A 27,726-nucleotide genomic window follows, 5' to 3' on the forward strand; every position below is an offset into this window, starting at 1 on the left:
TTATCTCAAAAAGTGATCACACTGTCAAACCACCAGCTATGCACAACCCAATGTCAAATAAATAAATACAACTTTAAAATAAATACTTTCTCTCTTTTTCTCACGATCAGGCTGTTTATTTACAAAATCTATTTCAAAGATGCCTGTTAAAGCTATTAAACTTAAAAATGGAAGTCTCATTCTTCTTCAATCGTTAGCGGAAGAGCACTTTAGTGATGAAGCACAAAAAAGTTAAGGAATTTCACGTGCAAATTACATTAAGCACATGTCCACACACAGTGACTTTTGCCATGGTTTAACAAACTGGAAAACATCCCTCCTACAACAACCTCTCGTCTGAAGACGGGTTCCGCCCCGAAACGTCACCTATTCCTTGTCTCCAGAGATGCTGCCTGACCTGAGGAGTTACTCCAGCGTTTTGTGTCTATCCCCTACTACAAAGTTGGCCATGTTCCCAAAGCATTGGACTGAAAATTGAATTGGTGCTGGATATGACTTGCACTTGGAATTGCTTAATCCATTGTTCTGAGTTGATCAATGTTAAGAGCAAACTATAAACCAAACAGGTCAGTGGCGAACAGTAAACATCATATGGAGCCACTTAAGTGACTATATATGGCCATTGAAAGAATGGTGCTCCAGACTGTATTACTGCTGTAAGTCAAACGCTTGACATGTTGCTGTAGCCATTGAGACGGATAGCACTGATGCATTTAGAGAGAAAAATTGGATGCAGGAGAAAAGAATAGATTGATATTCTGGTGAAAGAGATCTCGTGTGCTAAGTTAATGAGCTGTTAAATCAAATTGCTTGTTCCTATGACAATTTCAATGTTGTGAGGTGAGGGATCAACCTACGGCATCTAATAGTTCATTGCTGTAATTAATTTAACAGCTGTATATTTGGCCTAACAATCCCCAACCAGATCAATGATGGGCTAAACATGAGTGGGTATGTGAGCTGTAACTATACAAAGCATGATTAATAAAACAAGGAGAATGCAGCATTGTCCAATATCTGAAGTGTTGAACTTGTAGTGTACACAACTCACGCTTTGCTATTCCAGTGGTAAAGTTCAAGATTGATCTTGCCTGACATCGCGTCACTTATTAAATTCAATGTTGCCAAGTCATTTGAATCATGCGTTTCTTTTCCATTAGCACTCATTGTGCAGTACTGATGCTGTTAATGATGAACCAACCTTGGCAGGCTGGGTGGAAACATGTCATTAATGGTTCTCGCTGAGTCCATGACACTTGGGGAAGGCTCTCCGATCCTGCAGTATGACTGAGAGAAGATAATAGCAAAGAATTGGCATTTTGAAACATTTAATTGTGACCTCAGAGGCAGTTATCAGAGATCCAGGGGTTGCAGTTCAATAATGTGGTCAGTACACTGTGCGTGTGGAGACACTAAGGCAGATAGAGACAGATTCGTGATTAGTACGGATGTCAGGGGTTATGGGGAGACAGCAAGAGAATGGGGTTTGGAGGGAGAAATAGATCAGACACGATTGAATGGCGGAATAGACTTGATGGGCTGAATGGCCTAATTTTGCTCCTTTAACTTGTGACATATGATCATGAGTCCTGCATTGGTGCCGAGCATGTGTTATATGGACGCTGTTCATGTTAAACAGGATAATCACGGAATTCTAGTGGCGGCTCAAAACTGGCCATCCGTGAGACTCTGCGGTCTGTCAGCAGCAACGGAAATGTACGTCACTGCAAGGTGCGGCCTCTTGGCCGGATATATCAAACCAGGGGATCAAACCAGGGGATCAAACCTGGTTCAGTGAGGAGAATACAAAGACATGTTGGGCGCAGCATTCTGCCACTGAAGAGGTGCAAATGGCAACAAAAGACTGCATGCTCGCTAAGTTGCAGAAACAGCAACAACAGGCAAAGTTACATGATCTCCTAAACAGCGGGTCAGACCAAAGCTCTGCGGTCCTGCAATATCTAGTATTCAAGTATTCAAATCATTTGCTATGTCGCTCTTCCAGGGAGATGCTAAATGCATTTCGTTGTCTCTGTACTGTACACTGACAATGACAATTAAAATTGAATCTGAATCTGAATCTAATTGTACTTGGTGGTGGATGATTACAGTAAGCCGCTAATTAACATGTTATTTGCGACAAGCTTTCTCGAATGCCCGGATCCAAGGTCAAGAACTCTTGGCTTCATTTATTTGTGAGATAATGGTTCAGGATTAGCAGAGAAAATTGCTTTTTAATTCATCATGCTGTTATCAGGCAGCGAAACCATCCTACCAATAACTAGCGAGCAGTCCTGAACTACTATCTACCTCATTGGAGACCCTCATTCTATGCCTCTCATAATTTTATATACTTCCGTCAGACCTTCCCTCGGCTTTTGACGAACCAGAGAAAACAAAGAAACATAGAAAATAGGTGCAGTAGGCCATTCGGCCCTTCGAGCCTACACTGCCATTCAATATGATCATGGCTGATCATCCAAATCAATATCCCATACCTGCCTTCTCTCCATACCCCCTGATCCCTTTAGCCACAAGGGCCACATCTAACTCCCTCTTAAATCTAGCTAATGAACTGGCCTCAACTACCTTCTGTGGCAGAGAATTCCACAGATTCACCACTCTCTGTGTAAAAAATGATTTTCTCATCTCGGTCCTAAAAGACTTCCCTCTTATCCTTAAACTGTGTCCCCTTGTTCTGGACTTCCCCGACATTGGGAATAATCTTCCTGTATCTAGACTGTCCAACCCCTTAAGAATTTTGTAAGTTTCTACAATACAGGTTTGTCCAACCTCTCCTTATTGCTCGTACCCTCTAATCCAGGCAGCATTCTGGGAAACGTCTTCTGTACCCTCTCCAAAGCCTCCACATCTTTCCAGTATTGGGGCAACAAGAACTGCATGACATACTCCAAATGCGGCCTAACCAAAGACCTATAAAGCTGCATGGTGACTTCCTGACTCTTACATTCAAATCCCTGACCAATGAAAACACGTATACCATGTGTCTTCTTTATCATTCTATCTGCTTGTGTTGCCATGTTGTGGAGCTATGAAAATGGATCCATGATCCCTCTGTGCATTAATACTGTTTAGAGTCTTTCCATTAATCATATACTTTCTCCTTACATTCAACGTCCCAAAGTGTTGAAGTAATTTCTCCTAATTATCTGTGGGATTTACAGTTGGCTATTCTATGTTTACAATCTCTTTTTCTGGTGTCGCTTGTCTATGTCTACCATCTCTTCTCCACAACTACCTTCTTATGCAAATTCTACTAGACAGCACTAAAGGTCAGGATTATTGAATCTGGGTGATAATATTGCAGCTGTGTCACCGCATCGCCTCTGTTAATGCAAATATTGTTGTTATGCTATAAAAATTATGCTGCATTGGACAGTGTAGTTTAGTTAGTTTATTTAGTTTATTTAGTTCATTTAGTTCATTTAGTTTATTGCCACGTGTACCGAGGTGCAGTGAAAAGCTTTTGTTGCGTGCTATCCAGTCAAAGAATGACAATATATGATTACAATCGAGCCATTCACAGTGTATAGATACATGATAAAGGAATAACGTGAATAATGTTTGGTGCAAAATAAAGTCCGATCAAAGTTACTCTGAGGGTCTCCAATGAGGCAGATGCTCAGGACTGCTCCCTAGTTGTTGGTGGGATGGTTCAGTTGCTGATAACAGCTGGGAAGAAACAGAGGGAGCTTTACTCTGTATTTAACTCAATGTTGACAGGATTAGACAGGAACTTTGGGGGAGGCGTTTTCAAGTACTGGGACATCTCATAGGTGGGAGACGTTTAAACACGAGATCGCGAGAATTCTCCACGCTGGCAATGCGTTCCAGGCATGCATCGCCTCCCTGTAAAAAGTTTGCCTCACACATCATTGAAACTTTGCCCCCTCACCTTAAAGCCAAGCCCTCCAGTATTTGATATTTCCATCAAGTTGTGACGCTTTATCCAGTCTATGCCTCTCATAATCGTACATACTTCCATCAGGTCTCCCCTCAACCTCTGCCATTCTAGCGAAAACAATCCATGTCTGTCCAACCTCTCCATGTAGCTAATACCCTCTACTCCGGGCATCATTCTGGATAACGTTCTCTGCACCTTTTCCAAAGCCTCCACATCTTTCTGTACTGGAGCAACCAGAACTGCACACAATACTACAAATGCGGCCTCACCAAACCTGCATCATGACTTCCTGCCTCTAATACTAAATTCCCTGACCATTGAAGGCAAGCATACTATATGCCTTCTTTAACACTCTATCTACTTGTGCTGTCACTTTCAGTGAATTATGGGCTAAGACACCAAAATTCTTCTGTACAGCAATACTGTTAAGGACTTGGCATTAATTGTATATTTTCTCCTTACATTCGACCTCCCAAAGTGCAACACCTCATACTTGCTCACATTAAACTCCATCTACTATCTCCCTACCCATTTCTGTAGCTGGTCCCGCTGCACATTTTGCCAGCCTTCCGCACAGTCCAAGGCCCTAGCAATCTTGGTGTCATCTGCAAACCTACTAACTCACCCATCTACATTTACGATCAAGTCGTTTTCTGCATCGCAAACATGAGATATGCTGTGACAACAGAGGACATGAGATACATTTGGCAGATAAGCTAAAGGAGAATCCAAACAGATTCAACGTGTATATTAAGGGAGAAAGAGTGATTAGGTAGAGAACAGGGTCTTTAAAGATCAATAAGCTTTGTTATGTGTGGAGCCACAGGAGATGAGTAGGGTGTTAAATAAATATTTATTGTCTGAGTTTACCTTGGAGAAAGACTTAGATGCTATAGGGATCTCAGAAAGATAATAGTGATGTTTTAAAGAGAATCCACGTCACAAATGTTTAGAAGGATGTGGGCCAAACACAACTAGGTGGGACTGGTTTGGACAATGGCATCTTGGTACCTTTCTGTATGATTCTATGGCTCCATTTGGTTTGGCAAGGACTAATTAGGGATCGTCAGCATAGCTTTGTGCATGAGAAATCAAGCCTCGTCAATTTGATTGAGTTATTTGTAGACGTGATCAAGATGTTGGGGTAGGCCAGCACAGTACATGTTATCTATATGGACTTTAGCAAAGCCTTCGACAAGATCCTGCATGGGAGGCTAGTTTGGAAGGTTAGATTAAAAGGGATCCAGAGCAAGCTGGCTAATTGGATACAAAAAGGATACAAATGACCGGAAAGCAGGGAAGAGAGGATGGTGTTAGAGGATTGTTTTTCAAACTGGATGCCTGTTACAAGTGGTGCACCTCAAGGATCGGTGCTGGGTGCACATATTAATGATTTGGATGAAAATGTAGGTGACATGGTTTGTAAACTTAACAGCATAGTGGACAGTGAAGAAGGTTATCTAAGATTACAATGGAATCTTAATCAACTGGGCAAATGGGTCAAGGTCTGGCAGGTGGAGTTTAATACCGAGGTAGGGTATTTTTTCACTGATGTGTAGGAGGTCCTGTAGAGGTATACAAAATCATGGGGGGGCATAGATAAGGAGAGCAGCCACAGGTAGGGCAGTCACAAACTAGTCGGCATTGGTTTACGGTCAGGGGGAAAGATTTAAAAGGGATTTGAGAGGTAACCTTCTCACATAGAGAGTATAGAAACATAGAAACATAGGTGCAGGAGTAGGCCATTCGGCCCTTCGAGCCTGCACCGCCATTCAATATGATCATGGCTGATCATCCAACTCAGTATCCTGTACCTGCTTTCTCTCCATACCCCCTGATCCCTTTAGCCACAAGGGCCACATCTAACTCCCTCTTAAATATAGCCAATGAACTGGCCTCAACTACATTCTGTGGCAGAGAATTCCAGAGATTCACCACTCTCTGTGTGAAAAATGTTTTTCTCATCTCAGTCCTAAAAGATTTCTCTTTTATCCTTAAGCTGTGACCCCTTGTTCTGGACTTCCCCAACATCGGGAACAATCTTCCTGCATCTAGCCTGTCCAACCCCTTAAGAATTTTGTAAGTTTCTATAAGATCCCCCCTCAATCTTCTAAATTCTAGCGAGTACAAGCCGAGTATGGGATGAGCTGCCCAAGGAAGTGGTGGGGATGTGAACAATTATGACATTTAAAAGACATTTGGTCAGGTACATGGATAGGAAAGATTTGGAGCAATGTGAGGCAGACACAAGTGGGACTAATTCATTTTAGTAACTTCATCAGCATGGGCAAGTTGGGCCGAGGGGCCTGTTTCCATGATGTATAGTTGTATGACTCTAACCTGGGGGTGATTGCTGAGGCACTAGGTGAGGATCAAGTCTTGTGTCGCTGGGGGAGTGTCAACCTTGCCCAGCTTATGGGGGATGGGGGATGGGCGGCGGGGGGAGCCGTCGAACAAGGCACTTTTGAGACCAGGCCTCATGGTCTTACTCAAGAAAATCATGCTAAACAACAGCAACGTCAATGAAAGCCAAGTCAACGAAAGCCAAGCTTATCTGCTTCTCTCAGATGTTTATTAAAGATGCAGTACTGCTTTAAAAAGTAGCTGGGAGTTTTCTTCCCCTGCAATCGTGTCCAATATATACCCCAGGGTTAGCATTGTTAAAGTGATCAACAGAAAAATTGAATGTTTTATATTGATGGCATTGATCAGAACTAGTGGAGTGAAAAACCGTGAGCAATGGAGGGTAAGTCCTTCAGGGAAAGAAGGCTACATCTGTGATAAAATGGAAACCAGGAGGATCTAGCTGGAGATGCTGTTGGTGCTGCCCAGGATGGGTGGTGAATATTTATTAATGGTGCTGACCCATCTGTCGGAGATGAAAAGGGAGGGAGATAAATTTGGAAACCTTAACTCTGTTTCTCTCTTCACAAATGTCCAGTATCTCAAACATTTGTGGTTTTCTCATTTAGGAATATTATCATGCTAATTATTAGTTACACAGCACAGAAACAGGTCCTTCCAGCCGACATGTCCGTGCTGACCAATGTATCAATGTATGAGCTGATCCCAAGGGCCTGCTAGTAGACCATATCCCTCTAAACCTTTCCTATCCATATTTGTGGAGGACATCTGTGTACAAATGTCCTGCCATATTTTGCTACTTAACGACACTTAAGTATTAGCTACTTAACTTAATAGGGTGGCACAGTGACATAGCTGGGAGAACTGCTGCCTAACAGTGCCAGAGACGCGGGTTTGATCCTGACCTTGGGTGCTGTCTCTATGGACGTTGCACGTTCTCCCTGTGACCGCGTGGGCTTCCTTCGGACACCTCGGTTTCCTCCTACATCCCAAAGACCTGCGGGTTTGTAGATTGATTGGCCTCGATAAATTGCAACTCGTGTATAGACAGTGAATGAGAAAGTGGGATAAACTAGTGTGAATGGGCGATCAATGGTCAGCGTGGACTCGGTGGGCCAACGGGTCTGTTTCCATGCTGTATCTTTAAACTGAACTAATCTGCACTTTGAAAGCACCTTATTAACTCTAAAACTTTTAGCCACGGCCTGATGTACCAGAAGAAATTACCTTATAATACATTTTAGATTTTTCCTCTTCAATAATGCAGAACAGGAGTGGATAAGTGAGATGCATGACGCCAGTGTCCCTTTCCATTTGCGGTTACGAAGTTGCATCATGGATTGGCTCGGCGCCAGTTCTCCACTCCTGACATTTAAAGCATGAGTGATAAAATGTGGTAACATTGTGAAAACTCCAAAAACTCAGGCAGAATCCGCAGTCAGAACTTGACGCCAGTGTCAACAAGTAAAAGAGAAATATAAACAATCATGCCTCAACAAAGCTGTTAAAAACAGCCTTGGGGTGCTCTCACAGCGGAGAGAGTCACCTCCCTGTTTAATTCAGGGAGAAAGATCGGACATGGGTATTTATAATATGTCTCCCAACCGCAGGGCATTCCAAAGTGCCTTTAATCTATTAAATACTTTGAAGTGCAGCCACGATAGAAAAGCAGGCATCCACTAGAAGGAATTTATCATAAATAGCTGCATAATTTTCTTTGAACTCGAGTATTTTTCCATTTGCATCAGTGGCTCTCTGGTTACCGATCAGAAATTGTTTCTGCTCATTCACTTTCATAAAACCCTTCATGATATTCACTGTCAAATAGTGGTTGAGTGATACAGGATGGAGACCTCGGCCCAAGAGTCTGCCAACCATCTACATTCATCTTGCACTAAACCCATTTTATTCTCCCCACATTTCCCTCAACTCTCTCCCAGATTCCACCACTCACCCACGCACGAGGGGGGGGGGGGGGGTGTACACCTGTCAATTGGGATGTTGCGGAAACTGGAGGTTTACCCAGGGGTAAACCCAGATGGTCCCAGGGAGAACTCCACACTGACAACACAACCTCAGGAATTCCTTAATGTCTAAAACTCTGTCAAGCTTCAAAAGAATCCTTGGAGAACTTTATGAAATGCAAAGATATTTCATTAGTTCGATGAGTTGGCCCTAGAATAAAGAATGTCTTTTTCTCTAGCAAAGGTGTAGTTCCTTTATTCCATTGTACACTCACACAGTGCAAACTCTGGCACTGACTTTAGCTACAAAAGCAGCTCCATCAGAGGTAAGTCGTGATGCACTTTCAACATCCAGCACCTGCTCCTGAACATTCATTAGTTTATTCCTCCCTTTCGTTCAATAGAGAACACGAGGAAGTTAGTTAAGTGCACCTCAAAGAGTAATCCCTGCCACAAGGAGTAATTGAGATGAAAAACATGGATCCATTTAAAGGTCAGCTAAACGTGAAGGAGAAAGGATTAGAGGTTTTGTTTACAGGGTGAGATAGAGTAGCGGATATTCACGTGGAACAAAAACACCGGCGTAGACTGATTGAGATAAATAGCCACCTTCAGGTGTGTGAGATCTTTGCGTTTCAACATAGTTTTGGAGAAATATCTAAGTTTTATACGTAGAGGATGGTGAGTGATTGTAATGCGCTGCTGGGGTGATGGTTGGGGCAGATACGCTAGTGACATTTAAGAGACTTTTGGATAGGCACATGGATTATATGCAGGCAGATAAGAGTTGGTTAACGTATTGTTTAGCACGGATATTGTGGGCTGAAGGGCCTGTTCCTGTGTAGGAAGAAACTGCAGATGCTGGTTTACACCGAAGATAGACACAAAATGCTGGAGTAACTCAGCGGGAAAGGCAGCATCTCTGGATAGAAGGAATGGATGACGTTTCGGGTCGAGACCCTTCTTCAGACTCAATGGGTGATATTTCGGGATGAAACCCCTCTTCAGACTGCCAGTTCCTGTGCTGTACTGTGTTCTATGTTCTATTAAAGTCTATATGATATACGCTAAGTAGTAGAGAAGGTTACTAAGTAGTTAGAGCACTACTCTATGCAGTAGACGAGAGGCAGATAGGCAGAAGCGTGCAAGGTGACACCTCACTTTGGTTGTACAGTTAAATGGCATCAGCAGCTGGCATGCGGCACCACCTAAATCCTATAACACAATCTGTGTGTACAGTGGCATTCTACACGGATGCATGCCGGAAATGGAAAATCAGAAGCCTTGTACCAGGATGTTTGGAGAGAGCAGTAAATACTATTGACATTAATATTGCCAAATTAACTAATCTATGGATTGCATATCTAAGATGCCAGCAGCAGATAGAAGTTCTGGTATTTGTGGTTAGCTTAATTGTCTTTAGAATTGCTTGGCGACTCTTTGTCTGATTCGTACACCCACCACTGACTCACTGTTCCAACTGCAAGTAGACCATTCACACTGAAGGTTACTAATTAATAGTTTGGTGTATGTAGAATGCTAAGTTCATTATTGCTGGTTATTCAGTAACAAGTTAGAATCTGATTCAACGGGTAAAAGCCGGAAAGTGCACATGTTGTGTGTCGTCATCCCAGGCCACCTGTAGTCTAGTTTAGAAACTGGCCCTTCGACCCACCAAGTCCATGCTGACCATCACTCACTCACCTGTTCACACTAGATCTATGTTATCCCACTTTCTTGTCCACTCCCTACACATTGGAGCATTTAGCCTACAACCCCGCACACGTTTGGACAGTAAGAGGAAACCGGTGGACCCGGAGGAAACCCACGCAGTCACAGGGAGAACTTGCAAACTCCACATTCATAAGTTTCATAAGTTATAAGAGGAGAATCAGGCCATTCGGCCTATCAAGTCTACTCCACTGAGCAATCATGGCGATCTATCTTATCCATGTCAACCCCATTCTCTTGCCCTCTCCCCATAATCCCCGACACCCATACTAATCAAGAGTGTATCAAAAAAGAAAATGTATCTGAATGTATCTGAAAAAGGAGATGTAAACTGAAAAAGGAGAACAGAAGAGCAAAATGGGGCCGAGAGATAGCTCTGGCAGGTAGCATAAGGGACAACCCCAAAAGATTTTATAAATACATAAGGGGGAAAAGGGTAACTAGAGAGTGGGACCTCTCAGGAATCAAAGCGGTCACCCCTGTGTGGAGCCACAGGAGATGGGCAAGGTCCTCAATGAGTATTTCTCCTCTGTATTTACCGAGGAGAAAGACAGTAGGAACTTGGGGCAGTCACTGGAAGTATCTTAGGAGCAGTCAGTGTTACCGTCAAAGAAATACTGAAAGTACTGTCGTGTATGAAGGTAGATAATCTCCAGGGTCTGATCTGATATACCCAAGGACATTGTGGGAAGCTAGAGAGGAAATTGCGGGAGCCCTGGTTGAAATTTACGAGTCGTCCTTAAATACAGGAGAGGTGCTGGAAAACTGGAGGGTGGCAAATGTCGTGCCTCTTTTCAAGAAGGGCTGCAGGGAAAATGCTGGGAACTATGGGCCGGTGAGCTTAACATCTGTAATTGGAATGTTACTAGAGGATTCTGAGGGATAGGTGATATGGCATTTTGATAGGCAAGGGCTGATTAGGGACAGTCAACATGGGTTTGTACGTGGGAGGTCCTGTCTCACAAATCTTATTGATATTTTTGAAGACGTGACCAAAAAGGTTGATGAGGGCAGAGTTGTAGATGTTGTGTACATGGACTTTAGTAAGGCTTTCGACATGTTTCCGCATGGTAGGCTGATCTGGAAGGTTAGATCTCATGGGATCCAAGGAGAAATAGCTGAATGGATAGCAAATTGGCTCCATGGAAGGAAGCAGAGGGTGATGGTGGAAGGTTGCTTCACGGACTGGAGGCCTGTGACTAGTGATGTGCCTCAGGGTTCGGTGCTGGGCCCGTTACTGTTTGGCATCTACATCAATAATTTGGATGAGAACATACAGGGCAAGATTAGCAAGTTTGCTGATGATACAAAAATTAGTGGTTTTGCAGATAGTGAAGGTGGTTGTGAAATATTGCAGCAGGATCTGGATCGATTGGCCAGGTGGGCAGAGGAATGGTTGATAGAATTTAATACAGAGATGTGTGAGGTGTTGCATTTTCGGACGTCGAACAAGGGCAGGACCTACACAGTAAATGGTAGGCCTCTGGATAGTGTTGTAGACCAGAGGGATCTTGGAGAACAGGTACAAGGTTCCTTGAAGCTCGAGTCGCAGGTAGATAAGGTGGTCAAAAAGGCTTTAGGCACTTTGGCCTTCATCAGTCAGAGTATTGAGTATAGAAGTTGGGAGGTCATGTTGGATTTGGTTAAGACATTGGTGAGACTGCATTTAGAATATTGTGTTCAGTTCTGGGCATCATATTATGGGAAAGATATTGTCAAGCTTGAAAGGGTTCAGAAAAGATTTATGAGGATGTTGCCGGGACTAGAGGGTGTGAGCTATAGGGAGAGGTTGAGTAGGCTGGGTCTTTATTCCATGGAGCGCAGGAGGATGAGGGGTGATCTTATAGAGGTGTACAAAATCATGAGAGGAATATATTGGGTTGATGCACAGAGTCTCTTGCCCAGAGTAGGGGAATCGAGGACCAGAGTACATTGGTTCAAGGTGAAGGGGAAAAGATTTAATAGGAATCCGAGGGGTGACTTTTTCACACAAAGAGCGGTGGGTGTATAGAACAAGCTGCCAGAGGAGGTAGTTGCGGCTGGGACTATCCCATCATATAAGAAACAGTTAGACAGGTACATGGATAGGACAGGTTTGGAGGGATATGGACCAAGTGCAGGCAAGTGGGATTAATGTAGCTGGGACATTGATGGCTGGTGTGGGCAAGTTGGGCTGAAGGACCTGTTTCCACACTATGTATCACTCTATGACTCTGATCTCCACCTTAAAAATATCCATTGACTTGACCTCCACAGCCTTCTGTGGCAATTATTTCCACAGTTTCACCACCCTCTGACTACAGAAATCACCCTCATCTCCTTTGTAAAGAGATTCCTCCTCATCTCCTTTCACAAGAAGACAGCATTAGCAGTACCTCAGGTCAGTTGCACAAAGGTTTCTGGCACAGAGAGGTAGCAACTCTACCAGGAGCGCCACCTTGTTACCGGCGTCTCCGACGAGTAGCTATGACCAAGTTACATCAACAACGGAAGACACTAGATGCTATGATAGCTTTGCTGGGTTATGCCCACAGCAGCAGTATCTGCTTTGTACAGTAACGAGGTGAGGGGGTGGAGCACAATTAGCAACAGATGTAAGGTGGTCATGTTCCATTACCAATCTCTCACTGAAGTCCAAACAAGAACTCTCTAACCTCAGACCTCGCTCCCTGACACCTTGCCTCACTAATTTACTAAAACTAGATTGATTTAGTAATAATTGTTCAGGTGCAGTGGCCTTTGTCCACAAGGTTCTAGATCTAAGAACTGTTCCAGAGATCTTAGCACGTAACAACGGTGTAGAAGGGGTTTTGTGTTATACCCGTGCCCTGTATCTGGCTTTACTTGGGGCCCAGCTCAGACAGGCACAGACACAAAATAACACATCTCTTGGATCAGTGGCAAGTCTCTTGAACAGTGGGAAACACTGGGAAACATTCTGGGGAAACCCAAAGTGTTTCAAAGGTTCACAGTACCTACAGCATTTTTATGTTCTCACAACATAAAGGTCAATTGTGGATTCTTAATTTTTTAAATGTCATCATTGATCAATGTCTCCGTAAATTTTCTTTTTTGTGTTTCTCCATAGTTATCTTTAACCTTATGCTCCCTGTTACTTTGAATACCACTTTTTCCATTTGCAAACCAAATAGATATCACAAATGTCCATACCTCTGATTAGTTTTATTACCCTCTGCTGTTTACAACCCCCAATATTCCCCAGTATGTAAATTCTTGGGTTAAGCAGATTATGATTTTATGACCTTATGACATTATAAATTACACATCAACCTTATAATTTTCAAAATTTTCGACAAGGAAGGAAAAAGCCATACAGGGCAAGGGCTGCATTGTCAGAAAGCACAGCGTGCAAACTGAGATCAACGTGAAAGACACAATAGTACTGTGCAAAATAGAACAGATTATTCCAAATGTTCTGGCCAACCTTTCAACCAACATCATGATACCAAAGTCCCTGGCCATAATCACGTTGCTATTTGTGAGACTCTAGTTCACCTAAATTAGCTGGGGCTTTTCTCCTGCATTACAATGGTGGCCATGAAATGCTTTTGACCAATATCAGTCGAGACAGGTGCTATGTGAGTGCCATTTATTTCTTTTAACACATGAGATTTCTGTTGTATGTCGATTTGATGTACGCTCCTTTAGAATCGGCTTCCCTGTAGACAGCAAGTGAATTGACCACAGGTGTGGAAACAACAGAGATTTTGATCTTGCATAATATGTTTCAGGCCAAGCGACGGTGTCTTTTAAAGAGATTGTCTATGCTTGAAGTCAGATTACGATTGGCCACAAAGTGACAGCTGCACCATCTTGACTAGCGTCTGCATCTACCGGAAATGGATTGAACATCTGAACAAAGTGAAGGACCTTTGCCAAGTATGTTTTCAAACCCACCAGTCCAGATTTGATTGGGGTCATATTCCAGATCGGTGCCATCTACCTTGGGTTGCCAACAGTCTTGTAATACATATGGGGCTTCCTTTGTCTAAAGGGAAACTTGCCCAGCCCACATGGCATTGATATCAGACACCAATTTTCCTGTAAAAACAAAAAAAAAAGCAGAAGGGATGACGCCAGGGATCCCGATAATACCTATCCTCCTTGTAAAGAGAACTGGTGATGTTATGTGTAGGAAGGAACTGCAGATGCTGGTTTAAACCGAAGATAGTCACAAAAAGCTGGAGTAACTCAGCGGGACAGGCAGCATGTGTAGGAACTGTACCTTAATTGGTACATGTGGCAATTAAATTGAATCTTGAATCTTGAAAGAACTGCAGATGCTGATTTAAATCGAAGATAGACACAAACTGCTGGAGTGACTCAGCGGGAAAGGTAGCATCTCTGGAGAGAAGGAATGGGTGATGTTTTGGGTCACGATCCTTCTTCATAGTGAAGTTATCCCTCTGTTTATCCCTGATAAGAAGGTGAGGAGCCTTGTAGTTGTTGTGTCATAGTCATGGAGCTATGCAGCACAGTAACAGGCTGTTCAGCCCACTCTGACCATGCTGACCAAATTGGCATATCGGGCGAGTCCCATTTACCTGCATTTTGCCCACAGCCGTCTAACCTTTCCTATCCCTTTTTCTATTCAAATGTCTTTTAAAAGTCATAATTGTACCTGTTTCTGTCATTTCCTCGCATCTTATTCCTGATATGGACTACCCTGAGCGAAAGAATAGCCCGTGATATTCCCCATAAATCTCTACCCTCTCACCTTAAGCCCATGCACTCTAGTTTTAGAATCCTCTACCTTGGAATAAAAGACTGAGCGTTCATTTTATCCATACCCCTTATGTTCTTGTACACTTCAGTAAGGCTGCTCCTCTGCCTCCTAAACTCCAGAGTCTATCCAACCTCTCCCTATGTCAAAAGCCCGCAAGCCTTGGTAACATCTTGTTAAGTCTCTTCTGTGCCCTTTCCAACCTAATGGCATCCTTCCTATAGCTGGGCAACATGAACTGCACAAAATACTCCAAGGCCAACCAACAACATCATAATGTCACGACTTTTATATTCAATACCCTTCTCAAAAAAGGCAAGCGTGCCAATGCCTTCTTCATCACGCTGGCCACCTGACTTGGCACTTTTAAGGAACTGTGCTCCTGTACCCCCAGATCTCTCTGTTCTGCAACACTCACCAGGACTTTACCGTTTACTATGCAAGGCCTGCCCTGGTTTTACATAGCAAAGTACAATACCTCACATTTGTCATACTTAAACTGTATTTGCCTTTCCTTGGCCCACCTATACAACTGATCTAGATATCCTTCCTCCTTCCTCAATAAATACCACTTCGATGTCATCTGAAAATTTAATAACCATGTTAATGACATTGTCATCCAAATTGTTCATGTATTTGACAGCAGTGGACCCAGCATTGACCCCTTCGGCGCTCCACTGAGACTACGATAGGTCTCATCTACGTCAGGTCCTACCCACCACAGGTCCCACGCACGACAAGCCTCACCCACAACAGTCCCATCCACAACAGGTTCCACCTACCACAGGTCCCACCCACAACAGGTTCCACCCGCGACAGGCCTCATCTACAACCGATAACTCCTCTTTTACTATTGAGATACAATGTTGGGCTGATCCCAGGCTTGTGTTGCAACAGCACTTGACAAACCAAATTGGAGCAGAAATGGCCACCGTGATTGTGATGCAACAACTTCTCAAGGTAGTGGTTCCAAGTCTCATGTTGGGCAATAATGAAGTTTCGACCCGAAACGTTGCCTTTTTCCTTCGGTCCACCCGCTGAGTTTCTCAAGCATTTTTGTCTACCTTTCTTTATTGCAGGTGAGAGGGGCAAAGTTTAAGGAGATGTGCGTGGCAGGATAATTTACACAGGTACCTGGAACATGTTGCCGGGGGTGATGGTGGAGACAGATAAGATAGTGGCACAAGAGACTTTTGGAATGCACAAGAGACTCATGGATATGCAGGGAATGATCATGGAGAGGCAGATAAGAGTGTGACCAGTTGAGCGTGGTGGTTATAGACAATAGACAATAGGTGCAGGAGCAGGCCATTCGGCCCTTTGGGCCAGCACCATCGTTCACTGGGATCATGTCTGATCATCCACAATCAGTACCCCGATCCTGCCTTCTCCCCATATCCCCTGACTCTGCAAGTTAGAGCTCTGTCTAACTCTCTCTTGAAAGCACCCAGAGAATTTGCCTCCACTGCCTTCTGAGGCAGAGAATTCCACAGATTCACAACTCTCTGTGTGAAAAAGTTTTTCCTCATCTCCGTTCTAAATGGCTTACCCCTTATTCTTAAAATTTGGCCCCTGGTTCTGGACTTCCCCAACATCGGGAACATGTTTCCTGCCTCTAGCGTGTCCAAACCCTCAATAATCTTATATGTTTCAATAAGCTTCCCTCTCATCCTTCTAAATTCTAGAGTATACAAGCCCAGCCGCTCCATGCTATCAGCATATGACAGTCCCATCATCCCGGGAATTAACCTTGTGAACCTACGCTGCACTCCCTCAATTGCAAGAATGTCTTTCCTCAAATTTGGAGACCAAAATTGCACACAATACTCCAGGTGTGGTCTGCAGAAGGACCTCTTTGCTCCTATACTCAGCTCCTCTTGTTATGAAGGTCAACATACCATTCGCTTTCTTCACTGCCTGCATGCTTACTTTCAGTGACTGATGAACAATGAGTTCATTGTTTATGAGTTGGTTCTTTATTCCCTGACATCATGTTTGTCAGACATTGTGAGATAACGGGTCTGTTCTTGTGCTGAACTGTTCTATGCTCTATGTTGCCAGTTAACATGACCTCATTGTATTGGCGCAAGAATGCTGAGCCGGGAGGAAATTCCCACCTAATCTCTAGCCTGCTGTCGTGGCTGCCTGGTAGCAAGTTTAATGACGTGCTCACAGAACTAAATCAGGGAGTGGAGAACAACCAAACAGCCACTCAATTGCTGCTTGTAGTCGGATGCCCAAACCCACCCCCAGCCTTGCTATAGCTGTAAAGACACGAGGAATTGCAGATGCTGACCTATAAAAATAACACAAAGTGCCGGAGTAACTCAGCGGGTAAGGCAGCATCTCTGGAGAACATGGATCGGTGACGTTCCAGGTCAGGAAAGAAAGGTCCTGTCCCAAAACGTCATCCATCCTTGTTCTCCAGAGGTGCTGATTGACCCACTGATTTATTCCAGCACTTTGTGCCTGGCCCGAGTTGGCCAGCTGTGAGCAAACAACGATGAGGCTGGGTCCAGGCACCAACATTGAAGGCAGCCACTGTACCTCACCCTGTAAGCAAACACAATTAGAGCAAACACAGAACAAGATGTAGAAACAACAAACTACAAATGCTGGTTTACTACAAAGGACACAGAGCGCTATAAGCTCAATAGTCAGGCAACATCTCTGGAGAACATGGAGAGGTGATGTTCCGGGCCAGGACCCTTTTTCAGATTGTAGGGGATACTTGGATTTGCGGCTATTTCTCCCCTCCCCCTCCACACATTCATAACTCTTTAATCTTTTGTTTTAATCTCTGGCTTTTGTTCTGCCTACAAAGCCCCCCCCCCCCCCCCCCCCCCCACACACCATTTAACGCTTGGGCAGTTTACACCACAGCGGTATGAACATTGACTTCTCTAACTTCAAGTAGCCCTTCCTTTCCCTCTCTCTGTATTCCCTTCCCCATTCCCAGTTCTCCCACCAGTCTTACTGTCTCCGACTACATTTTATCTCTGTACCGCCCACTCCCCTGACATCAGTCTGAAGAAGTGCTCGACCCAAAACGCCACCCATTCCTTCAATGATTTTCAACCAGTCCCTGGCCCAGTCCACTGTTCCACCCTGTCTGAAGTCCTCCACCATAGTCCCCTTGCCCAAAAAACCCCACATCTCCAGCCTCAACGACTACCGGCCAGTCGCACTCACACCAGTGGTGATGAAGTGGTTTGAAAAACTGGTCCGGGGTCACATCACATCACTCCTGCCCCGAAGCTTTGACCCCCACCAGTTTGCGTACAGAGCGAATAGATCTACAGAGGGCGCTGTAGCCACAGCTCTCCATGCTGCACTGTCCCACCTGGAGCAGCGGGGGAGCTACGTGCGGATGCTCTTTGTGGACTACAGCTCTGCTTTTAATACCATCCTTCCCCACAAACTGGTGGACAAACTGGGGGACTTGGGACTTCCACACTCCACCTGCATGTGGATAAATAGCTTCCTGTCGGGTCGCAGCCAGAGAGTCAGAGTGGGCCATCACACATCCACGGCCCTCAGCCTCAGTACCGGCTCTCCACAGGGCTGCGTGCTGAGCCCCCTGCTCTACACCATCTACACACATGACTGCACCCCCGCCCACCATAGCAACACCATTGTCAAATTTGCGGATGACACTACGGTGGTGGGACTCATCTCCGGGGGGGACGAGTACGCCTACCGAGATGAGGCGGAGCAGCTGACAGTATGGTGTGGAGAAAATAACCTGCTCCTCAACACCTTAAAGACCAAGGAGATAATAATAGACTTCAGGAAGAATAAAACGGACATGGTACCATTAATTATCAGAGGGGACTGTGTGGAGAGGGTGGCGGATTTCCGCTTCCTGGGAATCCATATTGAGGAGGACCTGACGTGGAGCGTGAACACCTCTGCGCTGCTGAAAAAGGTCCAGCAGAGACTGCACTTCCTGAGGGTGCTCAGGAAGAATAACATCACTCAGAGACTGCTGCTGTCCTTTTATCGGTGCTCCATTGAGAGCATCCTAACATACTGTGTATGCGTGTGGTACACCAGCTGCACAACGGCTCAGAGGAAAGCGCTCCAGAGGGCCATTGACAACGTCCAGAAGATTGTCGGCTGCCCTCTCCTTACCTTGGAGGACTTACACAGTTCCCGCTGCATCAAAATATCCCAGAGTATTATAAAGGACATTTCCCACCCCGGACACTCCCTGTTTGAACTGTTGCCATCAGGCAGTCGGTACAGATCTACAAGGACAAGGACAAACAGACTTAAAAACAGTTTTTACCCCACTGCTATAAAGGCACTAAATGTAGCCGCCAAGGAACGTAGGGGCGATACATACTAAGGGACTGTGGTACACTGAAATCGACAGAAGGATGTAGGGTTGGGTGTTTATGCGTGCTATTTTCATGATATTTATTTTAGTTGTTTATCTTTTTTTTAATATTTTACCTTGTATGTATCGTTAGCTTTTAGAAATGTTTGAATGGTGCACTGACTGGCTGACATTTTTTAATTTCGTTGTACATGGTTCATGTTACAATGACAATAAATAAACTATTCTATTCTATTCTACTATTCTCTCCAGAGATGCTGCCTGGCCCGCCGAGTTACTCCAGCATTCTGTGTCTACCTTCGATTTAACTCTAAAGGATTTGAGTAACTGAAAGTGTGCAGAAAAGTGCTCTCTGCTGATATTTTAAGCTAGCTATTAAAATAAATGAGGTTGCCAGGTGAAAATCAGCCATGCTACGAGTTGCCTAAGTTTCCCCATAATTGTAGATTCTTTAGTTTTGTTATTGCAAAAGCAAATATCTGACGTGGAGTAATCAATGGAATATTTGTATTGAACACAGTAAGCTCTCTCAACTGAAACCCATGCACACCCTTATCCCGCTGAGTTACTCCAGCTTTTTGTGTCAATTTTGCATTTAACCCTCAGCAGAGCAGCAACACTGAAGTTCATCTGCACTGCACTTTTTCCAATGCAAATGTATTCTTTCTAAAAGTGCTGTGCCCACCATTGTATGTCGAATTAAAGATGTGATCTATGCCAGGCTTTAAATAACTGCAGCAACAACTTCCTCTTCATGTTCTAGCCGATACTTGTGAAAACTATCTGTTAGCCCTTTTCAGCGGCGCATTCGCCCACGCACAAAACTGAACTATCTTTCTTTGTAACCCTATGTTTGTATTTTTACATTTGTACCATTTACCACACCACCAGTCAGTCTGTCAATGGTACACTTGGATATACGGTTCCCCTGTGGCTTCTCAAGATCACTGATGTGAACTGGCTTTAATTCTGACCCCACCAATGCTCTGTGTGTGTGGAGTTTGCAGGTTCTCCCTGTGATCACATGGGGTTGCTTCCCGGGATTTTACATTCCGGCCACAATCCCAACCACAGGTTAATTGGCTGCTACAAATCACCCCTGGTGTAGGCGGGCAGCAGGAGAATCGGAGTTTGGGGAGTTACGAGGAACAAAATGGTGGAATGGGACCGATGGGATTGATCTTGGGTCCGGCATAAGCTTGATGGGCCAAACAGCCTCCTTCTCTGTCGTAAGCAAACAAAAAAGTATGAAATAATAACAAGGAACTGCAGATGGTGGTTTATACCAAAGATAGACACGAAATGCTAGAGTAACTCAGACGGTCAGGCAGCATCTGTGGAGAGAATGGTGATATTTCGGGTCGAGACCCTACTGCAGGCCGATTGTAGTCGGGATGGGGGGGGGGGGTGAAAGGAATAAAAATGGAAGTGATAAGAGGCAGGACAAATCAAGATCGGCAACAGATGACCTCAGGTGAGGGGGTTCCCTGATAGACAGATTGCTGGACAAAGTTTATATGTTGAAGTAGGTATGAGCCTATGCAGGATTTCTAGTTACCAATTGTGAAGCATTCATTTACTTTTAGTGGAGGAGGGGGGGGGGGGTGGGGGGGGGGGAAGAATGGTGCAAGGTTAATTACGGCTCATGAAGTGAGGGAATAGAGACGGGGGAGAGTGTTGGGTGGAGAAAGGGCAGGGGAACGGAGTTGTTTGTAGAAATGACCAAAAATGGAAGAATTCAATTATCATATCGTTTAGTTTATTTTAGAGATGCAACATGAAAACAGGCCCCTCGGCCCACTGAGTCCATGCCGACCAGCAGTCCCTACAAGCTAACACTATCCTACACATATATGGGACAATTTACAATTATATCAAGCCAATTAACCTACAAATCTTTACGTCTTTGATGGGGAGAACGAACAAACTCTGTACAGACAGCACCCGTAGTCAGGATCGAATCCGTGTCCCCGGTGCCGTAAGGCAGAAGCTCTACCGCTGCACCACCGTGCCGCCCAGTTGGGATGTAAGCTACCAAAGCAGAATATGAGGTGCTGTTCCTCCAGTTTGCGTGTGAAATATACTTTTAATATGAAGTAATATTGTTTTAAGCAGCAAAACCTGGGAGAACAAAGTTCATCCACCTCTATCCAAACAGAGCGAGTGTTCACACATGAGGAATGTGGGAAGGAGTGGCTGGAGGCTCACTATGTGTGTACATAGGGCCAGCAGTCAGCACGTACATACTGAGTCAGCGTGAACTACAATAACATGCCATTCGTAAACTGACAGAAATGTACACAGGAAGGGTGCAGCAGGAAAAGGTGTGAGGGGTAAAGGAGGGGTGGATATCAAAAAATGGTGTGCAACGGTTCTGTACAGGAGAGGAGGCAGGATCTGCAACAAATTCAGCCAGGTTCTGATCGTGTTTACATGTACAATAAGAGTGTACAGGGCCTGTCCCACTTGGGAGACATTTGCGCGTCACGCAGATGGCGTGCGAAGATTTTGTACATCCCAAAATCCTGGGGCGCCGCACGCGACCGCGCGTCACTGCCTACGTCACCACGCACCATGCGCGCATCACGTGCGCGTCATGATGTCACGTAAATGATGCCCAAGTGGGACATGCCCTTAAAGCAGACTGAGACTGAGTAAGGAGCTGTGTGAACTACTTGGAAGTGAACGCATCCTGGGACAGTGAGGGGCAGTGTGTATTGTCATAGAGAATGACTAGAGTCTGAAGAAGATCACAGATTCCTTATCTCCAGAGATGCTGCCTGTCCCGCTGAGTTGCTCCAGCTTTTTGTGTCTATCTTTTTTCCAGGATAGTGTGTGGGTTAGTGTGTACTGTCAGGGAGAGGGAAATCTCTGACTGTACACACTTCGGGTTTCAGGTCGAGACCCTTCTTCAGACCCAAAACGTCACCTATTCCTATTCTCCAGAGATAATGTCTGACCGGCTGAGTTACTCCAGCAGATTCAGGAACAGCTTCTTCCCCGCTATTATCACACTACTAAACGGTCCATCCATAAACTAGGGTGTAGTCCCAATCTTCCAACCTACCCCGTTGTGGACTTTGCACTTTTTTTTTAACCCTAACTTTCTCTGCAAATGTAATGCAACAACTCTATATGGGTTAATATATGGTGAGCGTTTGTTGGCATAGGGCCTGTATTCGCTGGAGTTCAGAAGAATGAGGGGGGACCGCACTGAAACAACAGAATAGCGAAAGGCTTGGATAGAGTGGATGTGGAGAGGATGTTTACACTAGTGGGAGAGTCTAGGACTAGAGGTCATAGCCTCAGAATTAAAGGACGCTCTTACAGGAAGGAGATGTGGAGGAATTTCTTTTATCAGAGGGTGGTGAATCTGTGGAATTCTTTGCCACAGAAGGCTGTGAAGGCAAAGTCAGTGGATATATTTAAGGCAGAGATAGATAGATTCTTGATTAGTACGGGTGTCAGGGGTTAAAGGGAGAAGGCAGGACAATGGGGTTAGGAGGAAGAGATTGATCAGCCATGATTGAATGGTGGAGTGGACTTGATGAGCTGAATGGCCTAATTCATTTCTGATCACATGATCTTATGATCTATATTACGAACTCTTTGTACAACAGTTGCATTTGTATATAATATGATTGTGCTCATGTACAGTATGATTTGAGTGGATCGTAGGCAAAAATGTTTTACTCTATCTCAGTAAATGGGAAAATAATAAACCAATACCATTTAAGGTAATCCACTGATTTTTCATTAAATATTTCAGCCACTTCTCTTCTTACACTCAGCCTTTGACTCAGCAGGATTTCGGGACATTTTTACATTGGTTTCACTTCAAAATCCTAACCTTTGTTACAGTTCCTGCAGTGTGCATCAATTGTGCGTGTATGCCTGCGTAGCACTTGGATGTGTGGGAATGTATATGTATTTGTGTGCGTAAGGGGAAGTATGATCACCCTGCCTGTGTGTTTATACACCCGTGCATTTTTACATGTGATCGTTTTTCTGAATGCATTGTCTACCTTTCTGTCCATATGAGTATGTATGTTATTGTACTGGAGTAACTCAGCAGGACAGGCAGAAGGGTCTGAAGAAGGGTCTTGACCCGAAACGTCACCTATTTCTTCTATCCAGAGATGCTGCCAGTCCCGCTGAGTTACTCCGACATTTTGCTTTCAAGAGAGAGCTAGATAGGGCTCTTAGAAATAGCGGAGTCAGGGGATATGGGGAGAAGGCAGGAACGGGGTACTGATTGGGGATGATCAGCCATGATCACATTAAATGGCGGTGCTGGCTCGAAGGGCCATATGGCCTATTCCTGCACCTATTGTCTATTGTGTCTATCTTCGGTTTAAACTGGCACCTGCAGTTCCTTCCTACACTTTGCGCGTGTGTGCATGCGTGGGAGCCTGTATATCTAAGTGTATGTGCATTTCTGCGTGTATGTGTTTTATATTGAAACAGTGTTGCTCCACCTCTTTTAAACAATGCAGAGCGTATCTGCTTGTGAAACCACGCAACTGAAGAGCTGCTCAAGTGTACACCTGTTGGTTTTGGGAACTATTTCCTGTGCTGATCTCATACTGTGCCAAACAAGGCAAAGGCACTTCCCCTGGCATTGGTACGATAACCAATGAGTCACAATGTGCTGCTCCGATAACAAAACAAGAACAGCATTTGTCACATTGAGCGATATCAATGGAGAACCCTGTCAGTTCACCCCCTATGTTCCTACATATGATCCTGAGGTTTGTTGCATCTGTTTTCCAATTTCCACATGGAATCTGGTCCTCTTTAGAAAGCTGCTGCATCCGCCCTGCTCGACATTCCTGGTCACAACAGGTGACATTCCCCAAGGAAAGGCTATTGCAGTGTGCAGCTACCACTCCACGGATGCTGCCCTGCTTCACTTACTGCTTTCACATTTCCTTACAATTCAGGAGGCCGTTTAGCCCATCACATCCATACTGGCTCAAAGAGCAATCCCATCCCCCCACTTATTTTTCCTGCGACCTACTTTCCCCATCTTCCCATCAGCTCCCCACAGATTCTGCCACTCACTAACACACCAGTCGCAGAGAGTTATGGAGTCATTGAGCACTGTAACAGGTCCAGTAAATCTGCCCCAACCTCTAATCAGCAACTCCGCTCATCCCATTGTATTCCCCCCGCATTCCCACCCGGATTCTAACACTCATTCACACACTTGGGGTGAGACACAGCTGCCAACTAACCTGCAAAGCTGCACGTCTTTGGGATGTGGCAAACACTGCAGCACCCGGAGGAAACCTATGCAGTCACAGGGAGATCTTGCAAACTCCATATTGACAGCACCGGAGGTCAGGGTGACAAGTTGAAGCCGAGGCAGCAACTCTACAAGCTGCGCCCACTGTAACATCCCACAATCAAGCAATTTTATTTTGACTTTGAAAACACACATAACAGCTGATGCTGGAATCTTGAGCAAAATATTAAGTGCCAGAGGAACTCAGTGGGTCAGGCAACATCTGGGGAGGGGTGCTAACTGGAAACACCTCCTGACCATTCCCTCCCCAGATGCTGCCTGATCTGCTGAGTTCCTCCAGCACTTTGTGTTTTTTTCTGCCTGGTTATTCTGCAAATTATGCCACATTCCTGTCACAACAAGGAACTGCAGATGCTGACTAATACACAAAAGTACACAAAGTGCTGGAGTAACTCAGCAGGCCAGGCAGCATCTCCGGAGAGCTTGGATAAGTGACATATTTCGGGTGGAGACCCTTCCTCAGACTCGCCTATCCATGTTCTCCAGAGGTGCTGCTGCCTGACCTGCTGAGCTAGGCACTTTGTGTACATTTGTGTATTAGTCAGCATCTACAACTCACTGTTTCGTCAGTGTGGCATAATTTGCAGAATAACCAAATGCAGAAGTGCTGGAGGAACTCAGCAGATCGAAAACAGAAGACCTGCTGAGTTATTCTGGCACTTTGTGTCCTTTGGTGCCACATTTGTGTTGAGAGTTTCCTGCCAATTCCTCTCATCAAAGCACTCCCCTCAGTGACTGGGGAAGACCATTGTCTGAGCCAGGGAGGACCACCTTGATGCCTCAATGTCCATATAACCATATAACAATTACAGCACGGAAACAGGCCATCTCGGCCCTACAAGTCCGTGCCGAACAATTATTTTCCCTTAGTCCCACCTTCCTGCACTCATACCATAACCCTCCATTCCCTTCTCATCCATATGCCTATCCAATTTATTTTAAAATGATACCATCGAACCTGCCTCCACCACTTCCACTGGAAGCTCATTCCACACAGCCACCACTCTCTGAGTAAAGAAGTTCCCCCTCATGTTACCCCTAAACTTCTGTCCCTTAATTCTGAAGTCATGTCCTCTTGTTTGAATCTTCCCTATTCTCAAAGGGAAAAGCTTGTCCACATCAACTCTGTCTATCCCTCTCATCATTTTAAAGACCTCTATCAAGTCCCCCCTTAACCTTCTGCGCTCCAAAGAATAAAGACCTATTCTCCCTGACCATAGTGGAGAGATCTTCTCAGCGCTTGTCCCAATAAGTTGAAGCGAGCGGCCACTCACCAGACACTCGTCCTCTTGGCTCACGTCGCCCTGGTCTTGCAGATGACCGTCGAGCAGGTCGTCCTCCGACTCCTCGAAGAGCGAGGAGCCGGTGGAGGAGAGGGACGAGTTGGAGAGCTTGCGGCACAGTCTGATGCTGCAGTCGGGCTCCATGTCCAGCTCCAGGCTGTCGTGTGTGGTGCCTTCCTCCGAGGTGATGGTGAGCTGGGGCACGGGTGGCCGGTGGCGCTGCCTGGGCTCCGGCTCCAACCTCTCCCCCTCGCCGTTGGCCGCTCGCAGCCTGCACACTGGGTGATCGCCCAGCGGGATGGCCGGAGCGTTAGCGTTAGCGTTGCTGGGATCCACAATGCTGAACTTGCCTTGCGGCGCCGGCCCGCACACTCGCTTGCTCCTGGACATGTCGGCAAGGGCGTAGGACTTTCGGTGGAGCATCGCCCGACCGACCTGATTATTGCAACGGCCGGGCAAACCTGCATGGAGATCTTACTCTGTAATCCACTTTGCTCTCTCTCTCTCTCTCTCCCTCTCTCTCCGGGCTGCAAGCAGTGTCAGACGCGGAAGTTGAGTGTCAGCAACTCGCACTCACACCGGGGCAAACAGCTCAGTCAACTGCCACTGCGCCCTCTCACACAAACGGCCTCCCTCTCACAGCAGAAACCCCTCCTACCCCTCCACATAGCTCATGCAATTGGATGCTCAGACGTGCCTGTGCCCATTTACAACAATGCGATCACAAGTTTGTTTGGAGACTTGCAATCCGGAGCACTAGGAATCAAAATAAGTTTGTTTCATGGTCTCTTGCCCAGAGTAGGTGAATCGAGGACCAGAGGACATGGGTTTAAGGTGAGGGGGGAAATATTTAATAGGAATCTGAGGGGTAACTTTTGCACACAAAGGGTGGTGGGTGTATGGAACAAACTGCCAGAGGCAAGGACTATCCCAGCGTTTAAGAAACAATAATGGGCCTGTCCCACTTAAGCGACTTTTTAGGCGAGTGCAGGAGACTCTGAGCTCGCCACATGATCGCTGGTGGTCTCTGGTGAGTCTCCTTCATGGTCGCGAGGAGTTCCCGCATTCTGGGAACTAGTCGCGGCCTCAGAATGGTTGCCGCAAATTTTTCAACATGGAGATAATAAATAATCCTGTAGTCGTAGGTACAGTTGTAGTGAGGTCACCATGTAGTTATGTGTAGTCGAGGTAGTCGTAGGTAGTTTTAGTTAATCGCCTTTGCTGACCGGTCATTTTCATTGGCTCATTGGGGAAAAAAAACGTAAGCAGGAGTTTTCAGAATACAATACAAAACAATACCAACAAACCCACCACCATAGTGCAAAGTAAAACACATATTCTTAAATATCAGCCTGAAGAAAGGTCTTCACCCGAAACGTCTCCCATTCCTTCTCTCCAGAGATGCTGCCTCACTCGCTGAGTTACTCCAGCATTTTGTATCTACCGTCAATTTAAACCAGCATCTGCAGTTAAATATCAAATATACTAAGTATTAAACAACTATGTTACAATCCTTGTCAAGGATGCGTTCCACCCCCCGTGGTGCCCAGCAGTCCCAGAAATCCCCCAGGGTGCCTGTCCCCCTCCAGTACCACCTGGGCATGGATGAAACCCCGGAAAAGGGGCAGGCAGCCGGCTCAGGCAGATCCCTTTTCCGCCTCCATGGTCAAATTGGAGTCCATGGATCACCAGCGCACTGTCCATTGTCAGTTGTCCGGGGCCATCATTGCCGCAGCTCTGGTGAACTGCAGGACCGTTCCTGGCCTCAGGTACTGGGACTGGTCTCTCCCAGAGGGGAGAGATGGGTCCCCTGTGATTAAGCTGGTGGTGTCACTGGGGGAAGATCACTCACTATTCCTCTCACCTCTGAATGTTCTGTACCCTCTGTCTCCTGGATCCTAGGTGCACTGAGTGCTCCATTGATTTCGGTCTCTCAGCGCTGGGACTCTGGCCGTTTCACTACTAGTGGTTTCCAGGAGCTGGGGTGCAATGCTCAGCCACGTCCACTCCAACCTGCCCGTTAGTTAACTATCTAGTTAACTGTCCTGCAGCTGTCCGTTTTTTC

At 45.4% G+C, this 27,726-nt stretch overlaps 1 protein-coding gene across 1 annotated transcript in view; it reads right to left on the bottom strand.

Annotated features, from left to right (window-relative positions):
- The window catches only part of LOC116976823 (inositol-trisphosphate 3-kinase A-like), a 70,782-nt gene extending 44,501 nt beyond the window's left edge, over nt 1-26,281 (bottom strand). Inside the window, exon 1 of the mRNA XM_033026779.1 lies at nt 25,653-26,281. Within this exon, the coding sequence (XP_032882670.1) occupies nt 25,653-26,084 (432 nt within the window). The 5' untranslated portion in view covers nt 26,085-26,281. The remainder of the gene's footprint in view (nt 1-25,652) is intronic.
- Between the last annotated feature and the right edge of the window lie 1,445 nt (nt 26,282-27,726).

The sequence above is a fragment of the Amblyraja radiata genome, chromosome 9 (genome assembly GCF_010909765.2).
Source record: "Amblyraja radiata isolate CabotCenter1 chromosome 9, sAmbRad1.1.pri, whole genome shotgun sequence".
Taxonomy (NCBI): Eukaryota; Metazoa; Chordata; class Chondrichthyes; order Rajiformes; family Rajidae; genus Amblyraja; species Amblyraja radiata.